General features: G+C 45.9%; 1 protein-coding gene across 5 annotated transcripts in view; it reads right to left on the bottom strand.

The window, feature by feature from the left end:
- The window catches only part of VPS13D (vacuolar protein sorting 13 homolog D), a 242,546-nt gene that overhangs the window by 207,980 nt on the left and 22,225 nt on the right, over positions 1–12,341 (bottom strand). For all 5 annotated transcript variants that reach the window (XM_066270406.1, XM_066270404.1, XM_066270403.1 and 2 more), the window contains 11 exons: positions 10,531–10,701; positions 10,003–10,103; positions 9,056–9,224; positions 7,055–7,156; positions 6,690–6,891; positions 5,735–5,914; positions 4,495–4,625; positions 3,170–3,245; positions 2,576–2,746; positions 1,489–1,619; positions 88–220 (listed from right to left, as the gene is read on the bottom strand). In XM_066270406.1, the coding sequence (XP_066126503.1) occupies positions 88–220; positions 1,489–1,619; positions 2,576–2,746; positions 3,170–3,245; positions 4,495–4,625; positions 5,735–5,914; positions 6,690–6,891; positions 7,055–7,156; positions 9,056–9,224; positions 10,003–10,103; positions 10,531–10,701 (1,567 nt within the window). The remainder of the gene's footprint in view (positions 1–87; positions 221–1,488; positions 1,620–2,575; positions 2,747–3,169; positions 3,246–4,494; positions 4,626–5,734; positions 5,915–6,689; positions 6,892–7,054; positions 7,157–9,055; positions 9,225–10,002; positions 10,104–10,530; positions 10,702–12,341) is intronic.

Here is a 12,341-nt window from a genome sequence, read left to right on the forward strand (position 1 = left end):
AAAGCTTTACTTGGTTAAAATAAACATAGACAGATTGACCTACCAACTTACAACTTACGTTTTCATTACTTCCCACTCACACTATACCTTGGGTATTTGTCAGCAGCATTCTTCCTAGATCCACAACAACTAACACGGGATTCTTGAATTTAAAGTCATCAGGAAATATCACCTGAGGGGCAGAAATGTCCAGTCGCACAGTCCACCTTTTACTCTCCTCCTGTAAAAATAAAATGAACTACAGTCAGGTAACTTTTAACTACAATGCTGACCCTGAACAGCTTTGTAAGTCAGGGCTCAAGCCTTTCTGAAGGCCACACCTAGGGTTACGGTATGGCTCATTGGTCTTTGATATTAGAGCACAAAGTCTCAAACAAAAGCAGAACCAAACGCTTGAGGATTTAAGACATGACCACAGGCAAATGTCTGAAGTTGGTGGGGGGGGGGGTTGGATAGAAAATTACTGGTTTGGAAGTTTGTCTGCTCTTTGTGATGACCCGTGGTTTAAGAAAGATCTTGTTCCTAAATTTAAAGAACTTAATACTTCAAAGAAACACATCTGCAGAAATGACAGAACTTGAATAAACATAGGAATCCAAACATTTTTATGTATTTGTGGACACTGGGAACCATGGATGTTCATGCCACAGATATCTCAGTGTAAAACATAAGCTTCAACATTTGAAATATAAAAATACAGAACAATTAATGAATGGGTTACCCGTTCTTCCCTGCAACTAAAACTGCCTCAATTACGTGGTGTATGTTATCAAAAAGACACCTCTTTGTCTAAGATAAGAGGATACTAACTGTAATTGGTGTTGAAATGCACACACAAAAACAAGACTGATTCTCCATCCCACACTACATCCCCTGAAACATTTTACTTAGAACATTCCTGTCACATCTTGTTACACCCCACCAGCTCTGCACTGTCCACAAGAAGCCACGCTCTAACTGCGCCATCTACTGCCGTATCTCGGCAGTGCGCCTCCATCTAGTGTTAGAAACCGAGTTTGGCAGGCCAGTTGTTTCAGCTCTCCCTGTCTATGACCTCCTTGTGTCAGCATCACAAAGTGGCCATCATACCCTGGAATGGAAACTGGGGCATAAATCCAGTTGTTTTTCTTCTGGCAATGGTAAGTGAAAAGGGGGCGCTCTTAAGTAAAACATTTATGAAATATCAGGTCCAGAAAATAGAACAAAGATGAGACTCGAGAGTGTTCCAAACTTGGTACAAGGAGGAAACATGATCTAGTCACCGTCATTCTTTTTTTGTTTGTTTTTTAGTCCATTAAACTCTGACTGTAAGAGACATGAGAATTTTTTTTTGGTGGGGGGGCTAGCTGGTAAGGAATTGATAGCTTCAGTTTAATCAGTATAATTGATACAAGCATGCTTACCCACAACCGAGAGGTAAAGAACTTGACAGAAAGCTCACCTGCCCTCCCCCTGGCCCCTCAGAAGTGCTTCCGTGTGCTCACTTACAATGAAGTCGCCCACCAGCAAGCGGTCCAGGGTCTGTCGGATCTCCGCCTTGGTCTGCATCTTCAGTTTGTTATACTGTCTGCGGGCGGCCTCAGCCACCCTCAGCTCCAGTTCGGACTGGTAACCAAAACCTGCAAGGTTGGAAACAGACAAGGGAATCGGAACTTCCGGATGGTGCAGTGGACGGGGGCGCTGTGCCCAGCTGTTCTCACCCAGAATTCCCACCCAGACTAAAACACAGTCTGTAGGACAATAGTTCCTCACTCTGGCTGGCCCTGCCACTAACGGTAACGGGAACGAGGCACAGACAAGAGCAGGCAGCCGGGAGGAGAAAGGCAGGGAAGGGGACATATGTTACTAGAACTTCTCCAGTTACTGTCTGAAAGAGTCCAAACTATTTTACTTCAAAATCCTTAAAAGCATGACATTATCTTAGAAGAGAAAATGGAATTTAGAAGGAAATGCCTTCTCTATTCCATCAGTGACGGAGCCGTGAAGCCAAGGCACAGATGGCTCCTGTTTACAAGAAAAGGCTCAAAAACAGACCAGAAACTAAAACAGCTTCTTTGTAAAGCAGGAGGGAGAGGATCCCTTTAGCAGAGTAATATGGTTTTGTCAATTTCCCTGTCAACAACAGTGCCTTTTCTGCATCCACTGTTTCAATTCTTTTTTGGGAAAGAAGGAAGATAAAACGATCAGTGAGAGAGGACCACTAAAACCATGGATCCTGCCTATCATCTAGAAGGATGTTCTTGAACATACCTCCTAAATTCGAGTGATCTAAAATAGCCTGGGTAGCCCCGGAAACCAGGATCCTAACAGAATGGGAAGTATTAAACACCGTTTACTAAACAGAGGCAAAGAGAAAGAAAATACTTGAGGGTATTGATTCCCCCTGGACAAGTGACTCTCCAAGGACCTCTACTTCGATTGGATCGTGAAGGACGACCCTCCCCACTGGCGCTGCAGGCCTTCCAACCACTACCGGGTCACCTAAATGTCTAACCACCCTCGTCCAGACCCCTAGAAATGACAGGAAAGATGTCTTGAGAAAGTAACAGAAGAGCAAACAAACAAAAAAGTTAACCTGAGGTATGAACCTTTCCCTTGTAGAAAAAGTCTGCTACTTTTTTAATGGCCTGGGGGTTATAGATGATGTTCAAGGGCCTGGTGCTGACATTCAGCCGCCGCTCGAAATGGCTGTGCACCGGGTTTCTCTCATACAGCATCTCAAAGACGGGGGCGTCCGGGTCTGCAGCTATGGGACAGAACAGGGAGAAAAAGGGGACACAGCAAGGTCAGTCACCCTCCTCCTAATAAACGGATGAAATTCAGAGAGAAGAGACATTTTCTAACATATTTTCCAGTTAGTTCACATTTATGCACATTTTATAAAAGAGAGAACCTACTGAGGACTGATTCTTAATTGTAACAGGAATCCTCAAAACAAGTTTGTTAAATTTGCTCCCATTATGGCAACCAGGAACCCGTAGGCCTGAGAGGTTGCCCCGGTTACATGTGGGTTAATGGAGAGGACCAGGCTGTTTCCAAGTCAAGCACAGGTCCCACGGCATGCCGCTGGGCACACAGCAGGACACACCCCCTCTCTCCCTGCTGACCAAGGCTACTGATCTGTAATCGTATTTTCCAGGATGCATTTTAAGCACATATGACAAATTACCAGAGTAGTGATCACTTCCGTCTGCAGATGTTGTCTGGAGACCAAAAGACTGTGAGACTCTGCCAACTTCTTTTTGCTGTTAAACACATACAAAACACAGAGGTGTCAGGGGACAGGGCACGGTTCACTAGGCTCACGCGCTCCCGTTTTACCCTTCGGCATCTCTCCCGCTGAGCGGTCGGACCGACCTATCTGGCATCAGAACACAGAGGACTTGCAGAATAACCCTCCCCCACCAGCGCTGTTCCCAACCCAGTAAAAACGCGTCTTCCTCTTCACACTGTTAGTGTGTGACTTCGCATTCATGAGTACAGCTCTTCGAACCTTCACTCTGCACACCCACCCTCTCCACAATCCATGCACACCCCACAAAAAAATATTATAGGCAGAGTAAGTGGCTAAATAATTATTCTGACCATATCTTTTTGCGACTTTGATAAGATTAAAGATCTTTTAATTAATAAAAGATAATCTAAAAAATTAGTGCATATATAGAAATTTTGAGGCCCTGGCTGGTTGGCTCAGCGGTAGAGCGTCGGCATGGCGTGCGGGGGACCCGGGTTCGATTCCCGGCCAGGGCACATAGGAGAAGCGCCCATTTGCTTCTCCACCCCCTCCCTCCTTCCTCTCTGTCTCTCTCTTCCCCTCCTGCAGCCGAGGCTCCATTGGAGCAAAGATGGCCCGGGCGCTGGGGATGGCTCCTTGGCCTCTGCCCCAGGCGCTAGAGTGGCTCTGGTCGCGGCAGAGCGATGCCCCAGAGGGGCAGAGCATCGTCCCCTGGTGGGCAGAGCGTCGCCCCTGGTGGGCGTGCCAGGTGGATCCCGGTCGAGTGCATGCGGGAGTCTGTCTGACTGTCTCTCCCCGTTTCCAGCTTCAGAAAAATACCAAAAAAAAAAAAACATAAATAAATAAATAAAATAAAAATTTTGAGTTGGTTTTTTGGGGGACTCTGGAAAGATAAGAGGTCCTATCTAGTCCTAACTGAGGGTCAGAATGTATGACAGTGTCTGTCAGACACAGAGGAAATTCAAACATTGACCCTGAGCTACAGAAAACAGTGGCGTGTGTGACATTTTCTTCTAAATCAGAGCAAACTATTCCATGATGGTGACTACACAGGGAAGGAAGAAGACATTGCCATAAAGCCCACCAACATTTGCTAACAAATTTTAAAGTTATCCAACTCCAGTTTGTCTTTAATGGGCCATCTGTCCCAAGATGATAAACATCACAATGAATCCAGTTAGTATTGCCTGTCGCTTGCCTAAAACAGACCAGCATTCGCCATCACCCCGGAAGGACTCGCCCCCCACTGCTGTACGCACCGGGTTCGGGAAGACCAGAAGAGGAAACAGGGTTCCTTCTGTGGCCAGGTCGCGAAGAAAGAGTCCACCCAATCGGACTAAGAGCAAGGAAGAATGTCTTCGAGGAAGGGATTCTGCTAGAAGTTTTACGTCTATAAAAAAAATAAATATAAGAGTTGATGATACTATGCCATGACAGCCTAAAGTGTTTTAAAAGTATTAGGTATAATAGTTTACAGAGGACTACTAGATATAATAAACTATTTTTTCTTGAAATTGGAACCAAATAAAAACCCTAGCTATACGTTTATGTAATATAAATCTACCTACATAAAAGTATAAGGAATATTAGACACTTGCCCGCAGAATGAATTTAAACAGAGCGCTTTACAAGTTAGCTCCAGGATTCTGCTAGTCCACACTAAGTTTATGGTAAGCTGGCTCTCAACATTATAAAGTCAAACAAACCGGCTCTTTTGGTCATTTGCCTTTAAGCTATAATGGGAAACCTCAGGTAAACGGCTATTTTATGAACTGAAATTAAAATATTTGTGAGATGCAAAAGCCAAACTCTGAGTATTTATATGCACACCTTTAATTCAAAGTCACAAATATAAGTCAAATACAGTTGCTGCTCCTTACTGAGGGAGCCCGTGTTTGAGACTCTGGTGCTGATGCACTGAACTTTATCTGCAGCCCCCAAATCCACACTTAAGTGGTTGAGGACGTGCACAGGACAACGACACTGCGTCACCCACCGTGCGCATGGCCAGCCAACGCTGAACAGAGAATGCTGCCCCCTCAACTCAGCCCTCACACTGCACACAATGCCCCCTTCCTATGGTCTATGTAGTGCCACGTGCTTCCCATTTTCCTGCTTGTTGTTGATTTCACTGTTCAGAATGGCCTCCACACACAGCGCTAATGCGCTGTCTAGCGTCCCTGAGACAGGAAAGCAGTGCTGTGCCTTACAGAAGAGCACACACGGCCATCAGCTAAGCGTCACTCAGGCGTGAGGTTCAGCACTGCTGGCAGTGAGCTCAGTGCTAAGGAATTAACATTATATATCAGATTAGCTGTCTTTAAACACATCACGCATAGACAAGGTTGATGGTTATAACCAGAGGCTCCCAGAAACCTAACCATGATCCCCTAGGGGTCATGGTCAAGGCAACTTTCCAGAACATAACTACTCAGTAATGAGACTCAGGTGCACATGGGCACCAGAGAGCAACACAGCAGGTGGGTCCCAGGGCCGTACCTGAGAACTCGAGCTGCATGAACGCGCTCTCCGCAGTTTGAGGGCTGCCCGGCTCCTGGTGCGACAGAGTCACGGTGCCCCGCTGCAGCTGCAAGTTCAGCTTGGCGAAGACGTGGTCTCGCCTGGTGTACGTGTTCATGCAGGAGGCGTCCGCAGTGGGGTCAAAAAACTCCTCAGTGCCTGACCATGAGCAAGAAGTGACTTTAAGAAAGTACACGGGAAAATTTTCAGAGCACAAGCAGACGGCACTGATCATAGTCCTGATGACATTGTTTTAAGTAGTTCTCCCTGTTTTGGAAAAGAACTCCAAAGTGGTGGGTGGCTGTTTTATCCACTAATGTAAAACAACCCAACTGTTTCACAAGAGCTCTTATCAACTTACTCGCAAAGCAGGAGGATGTTCAGATTCACAGTCAAGTACAGGACAAAGCTGTGCTGCCAACGTGGTAAACCGTTCTGCCCCTGCACTGCCCAGGACAGTGGCCACTAACCACAGGTGGCTCTGGACACACCTAGGATGTGTGGCTAACGGGGCCGGTGCAAATGAGAAACTGAACGTTTTATTTTATTTTTATCAGTTCAAACTTAAACAGCAGTTTGTGGCTCTGGAAATCACCCTGGGCTGTGAGTCTGAAGAGTGGCTCTGGACTGGATTCAAACTGCAGAGCTGACAACTTCTGAACTTGCTCACGCTTCCTTCTCTTAGTTCTCTTACAGTCGCTGTCTCTCAGCAATCCCTGAAGCTGTGCTCATATTCAAATTTAGTAACAGAGTTGCAAATGAAGTCTGTCCCAAAACATCCTCTCTCTACCCCTATGAACATGAGACACCCTGTTTCACAAATGCCTTTTTTTGTTTGTTTGAAAAATACTACAGACTGTTCGACAAGTAACAGACACATTTTTATGAACCAAGCATCTCCCTTCACCGCAGGCCAGGGGCCAGCCCCCCTCACCCAGGATGTCTTCGGGAGTCCACTGCTCAGGCTGCTCCGCTGACAGCCCCTCGGCGGGCTTCTCCCCAGGGGCCTGCTGCCCCGACCAGCCGCCCCAGCCGGGGAACCAGGACTGAAGATACTGCAGCATCCCACTGCCGCCCCCGGCTTCCGGCTCTCCGGGAGAGTCGCCTGGAGAATCAAATTGAGGCTCTCGCAGGCTCTGTGGCAATCAACAATGAGCAGATATGAGGACCCAAGGGCAGAAACCAGCCATGGTGTGCCACTGAGAATCCTCTGTCCGCCCCCCGGGAGCACGAGCACCTCAAAACGGAAGCACACAGCACGTGCTGGGTCTGAGCACACCGTCTCAGAGGATTTCTCACCTCTGCCAGTTCTTCCTGCTTGTGAAACCGTTCATGCACCAGCTCACGCAAGATCTTCAATTCCTCAAAGCTCTGCTCCTCTTCGATCCGACACATTTCCTCCTGGTTGGGTGAAAACAAAAACAAACAAACAACACAGGTGTTATAGCTCCAGAGAAACGGGACACTCATGAGCCACTCATACAAGTACTGTGACGGAACCGATCTGGTCCCCGACACTTCCACTGAAGGCCGAGCAACAATGTCGATAAACAGTGAGGCCCATGATTGCTGTGCTCCTGGTCTGAGTGGCTCTCCCACATAACCTCGACAGACCTTCCCAGTCTCTGAGGCTCACGGTGACTACAGAGGAAGCGAAGAACAGGGCTGGGTTGGAAACAGGGAACTGAGTGTGGGTGCCGCTGGAACAGCCCACACTCTGTGCAGCACTGAGGGTCTGCAAGAGTCCTCTCGTGGACATTCCCTCAGCTGATCAGAACAGGGAACTGGGTATTCTTCCCACTCCACCTGAGGGCGCTGAGGGCCGAGTTCACACAGGAAGTGTGCAGGCCATCAGCTCCTTCCTTCACGTGGCACATTTGCAGAGAAGTGGTCCTTTTCATTTGTTTCCTGCTAGCTGAGAAAGAACAATGGCAGCCAGCTTCGGGCAAAGGTGCAAAAGACAGAAACAGCTACCCTAAGCTGTTCTTATGTCCTAACATTAGGGAAAAACAAAAAGAATCATGTGTGCTCACATTAATTACAGCTTAGATTTTTCTCTCCCTCCATGTGTGCCTGTGTCTTTAAGGAAACCATCCAAAGCCAAATGTCTGGTTTACTCCATCGTTTTCATAAGGTTCCCATGTCAGTAACCATGCCTGACACTGGGGGAAAAGCATGACAGGTGAGTGGGTCGTGCCTCAGGGTACTGGCAGGAGAGGTGGGAATGCCTAGGGACTCAGCCCAGAGTGGTTACCACGGGGGGGGGGGGGGGGGGATCCTGTGGGCTGAATGCTTGTGTGCTTCCCACACCCCAATTGGCGGGATTGGAGACGGGTTTGGGAGGTAATTAGCTTAGATGAGACAGGAAGCTCTCTCCACCAAGGTAAGGCCATGTGAGCACACAGTAAGAAGGCAGCCAGGAGGAGAAACCTCACCAGAACCCAACCAAGCTGGTGCCTTGATCTTGGACTTCCCAGCCTTCAGAAATGTGAAAAATAAATGAGTCTTTTTTTAAGCTCAATCTATAGCATTTTGTTACAGCAGCCTAGATTCAGACAGCTGCTACAGGGAAAGTAATATTCCTTTTTGCTTGGGTTTACTAGAGAAACAGTTAAGAGATAGTATTTAAGCAGAATACTGGAACCGTTCTAAACTGCTTTGCAAAAACTGATGCTCACAAAACCGAAACAAGTCAAGGAGCAAAGCAATCAGCACGCCCCACTCCCCCCCTAGGAGACAGAGACGGGCAGAGGGAGCGAGGCTGGCCGGGCCAGTGCTCCTGGCGTGCTGGTTCTAAGAGCCTCAAGCCCCACAGTGAACTAGAAAAGCTTGCCTTCACCAGCTACTTCCTCCTCTGCCTAGCTTCTACCTCCAAAACCCCAAGGTCAACCAAGTCAATCTGGTTCAGGGAAAATGCAGACCAAGGCCTACAGAGATTAGCTAAAGACTCAAAGGAAAAATAACAATGCGAACTGGGCTTTGAAGAGACATAAGTGATGAGGTGAAGTCTCCCTGCGCCCCGCAGAGGGAGCTGGGGAGGAGGGGATTGGGCATGGAGCTGCAGGGGGACCACCGCCACCTTCTCCCCCAAGCCCAGGCTGGCTCTGCTCAAGCAGCAGGTGGAGGATGCTTCTGGCTACGGCCTTCCAACAAGTTCTCACCCTAGTGAGACCAATTCTATGAAATTAAATTCCTTAGCAGGGGACTTGATTTCTTCACAGATTCCATTTTCTACAGTCTTTGAGGGAACAACACTTTTATCTTCTGAAGACAAGAAACATAAGACAAGAGTCCGCTCACCCTGTCATCTAAGGACAGCAGGTTTCCCTTTAATTTGTTGAAGTATTTGTCAGTATAGGACACAGCATCGTGGGCGCGGTGTGACAGGAAGTCCCAGGTATAGCGTCTCCTCTGCTCTCTGATCTCATGCAGGTTAGCATTTACGGCAAAATACCACCATTCTCGGCAGCTGAAATAGTTTGTAATATCGTAATTACTTCTTACGTTAAAAGCAACCAAACTATCAATCCACGTAACACCACCCTCTTGTGAGATAACTTTTCTCTTGTCAGACATCACTTTATGTCTCAGACTCATTTTAATGTCAAGCTAAACTCACCATGGAGGGAAATCTGTAACACATACTAGATCCTCAATTTACACAGCAATAATAACATATTCCTCAACTGAGCTAAATTACCCATAATTATCAGTCCCCTTACATGGTGATTGGAAGGTAAATACCATCATAAGATAATTACCGAGGATTTGACTACTAAAGATTTTAAATGGAATATTTCAGTAAGGATATGGAAATACAAAGGCTCTAAAAAATGTTTTAATAGATTGGATTGGTCAAATTTATCACTGCAATATGAAAAGGTTCATTTTTGCTATACAGGTTATAAAGTGTATTATGTGTGTTGACCAAACAGCCCGGGAAAAAAGACACAGGGAAGTAGGTTCAAAGAACCAGATCCGACCAGAGCAAGCCCAGTGACGTGCTAAAGGGAGGGTCTCCGCAGTCCACTATGCTCAGCCTAAGGCTAAACCCACACCACCAAATCAACAGACAATAAGAATATCAACAGAGACAGATACGGAAATGGCATTCTAAACGCCAGAAAGATCGACTATACTTTGGTCTCCAACTGAGTGCAAAGAATGGTGAGGGATATTTCTGATCCACATACAAATAACAAAATGTATAACACGTGTTTCACATACAACGGCCAATGAGCGCTTACTTCCCAGAGATGGCCACTTTGGGTTTCCACCTTCGAAACTTCACCTGCCTCTCCTTTCGGTCCAGTTCCTTGAGGAATCCCATGATTTGCCGGTATTGCAGCTTTTTATTAGAGATTGAGAGAACTGAGTTAGAACTGATCTATTCCTTTTACCCAGTTAAGATATGTGTCTAACAAGAACAATTCATATTAGTCAATCCACCAAACTGAAACTCAAAGACCAAATTCCAGCATCAAAGTGGCACCTCTCCCCAGACACTGAGTTAGGTGTTGATATTTACTATGCTCTTGTTCTCTGCTCAATGCTTAAAAACATCAACTCAAAACTAACCCGCGATCCACCCAATCCGACTGTACGACAGACAACAGATTCTATACCTGCCACAACTTCGGACATCACATTCTGTGCCCTTTCTTTCCCACAGGGTAACCTCGAAGTATGGAGACCCTCCCAGCAATGCTCCTTCACAGTTCCGAGTCCGCCAGCGAGAACATTAGCCCCCAGGGAGGTGGAAGGGGGAGGGGTACCTGAGACAGTTTCAAGGGGATGGTCTCCAGCTGGATGTCACATTCAATTCGGGGCATGTGCCGTGACCTCAGAGGCGCTTTGGAGCAGTTTCTCTTCAGAAGGGCAGATGCGCACACAGGCTCCAAGATGTAGTGGTGATCACGACTCTCCATGCTCTTGTCCATGGCCTCCTGTGGGTCACAAGATCCTCTGTCATTACAGCAAATGTTTTAGGGTCAAGTTACATGTGAGTATGGATATTACATCAGAATCCAAAAACAGGATAAAACTGGGAACCTAAAGCTCTCTAGTATTTTAAATTTTTATTTATATTTTTTATTAAGTACATAATACATTCACATGGTTTAAAATTGAAAGGCAAGCCACGGCCAGATAGCTCGGATAGATTGTTAGAGCATCGTCCCAAAGTGTAGAGGTTGCTGGTTCAATCCCTGGTCGGGGCACAGACAGGAACAGATCCGTGTTCCTCTCTCTCTCTCTGTCTCTCCTCTATCCCTTCCTCTCTCGCTAAAATTAGTAAATAAATGTTTTAAAAAAATAGAAAATAAAAGAAAATTCAAAGGCAAAAAAGAATGAAATATCTCCTTCCTACTCTCATCCTCTAGCCATCTAATTATTCTGAGAGGCAACCAATAATATCAGGGGGTTTTTTCCCCAGAGCACTGATTTTCAACCTGTACCCTGCAAGAATATTTTTTATTAAATTCATTGAGGTGACAATTGATTAATAAAATTATATAGGTTTCAGGTGAACAACTCTATAACACATCATCTGTATACTGTTATTATGTTTACCACCCCGTCAAGTCTAATAATATCAGTTTCTTAAGCAATCTGCCAGAGCCTTTGTATGTATGCAGACAAAATCTGTAATTTTCTGGTTTTTTAACCCTTCTTCCACAAATGATACATATCCTATTTGCCTTGCTTTTGTAAATATAACGCTATATCTTGGAAACTATTATATATTCTCCTCTGCCCTTCTGTTATAGCTGCGTACTGATCTTATTTCATCAAACTGGCAAGACAAAACCATGCCACAACTATATGCAAGCAAAAGATAGTCCTTTTTCTCTATTTCACTTAAATCACCTACAATTTCTTTACAAAAATATTAACCTGAGATTTTTGTAATCCTTCACAAACAGTAATACTTTATATCCAACGATTTGTGATGACCTTCTAAGTATTTCTTAAAAGAATGCCATGAAAGATGAAGTGTCAACATAAACAAAAAGTTCTTTAAGAATCAGATTCAGTGCTTTCTTCACTGAAAATCGAATGCCTAGTAAATGGTGGCTAGAAGAATGGGCAGCTGCAATGTCTGACGCATCCAGTGGAATACTATGCAGTAGGCAAAAGCAGTGAACGGAATTATACACAGCAACACAGATCAATCTTAAAAACATAGCCTTGTGCTGACCAGGCGGTGGCACAGTGGATAGAGCCTCGGACTGGAATGCGGAAGACCCAGGTTCAAGACTCCGAGGTCGCCAGCTTAAGCGCGGGCTCATCTGGTTTGAGCAAAAGCTCACTGGCTTGAGCCCAAGGTCGCTGGCTCGAGCAAGGGGTCACTCGGTCTGCTGAAGGCCCGCGGTCAAGGCACATACGAGAAAGCAATCAATGAACAACTAAGGTGTTGTAACGCGCAATGAAAAACTAATGATTGATGCTTCTCATCTCTCTCCGTTCCTGTCTGTCTGTCCCTGTCTATCCCTCTGACTCTCTCTCTCTCTCTCTAAAAAAAAAAAAAACAAAAAACATAGCCTTGTGCCTACCAGGCTGTGGCGCAGTGGATAGAGCGTCGGAC

The sequence above is a fragment of the Saccopteryx bilineata genome, chromosome 3, assembly GCF_036850765.1.
Source record: "Saccopteryx bilineata isolate mSacBil1 chromosome 3, mSacBil1_pri_phased_curated, whole genome shotgun sequence".
In the NCBI taxonomy this organism is placed as follows: domain Eukaryota; kingdom Metazoa; phylum Chordata; class Mammalia; order Chiroptera; family Emballonuridae; genus Saccopteryx; species Saccopteryx bilineata.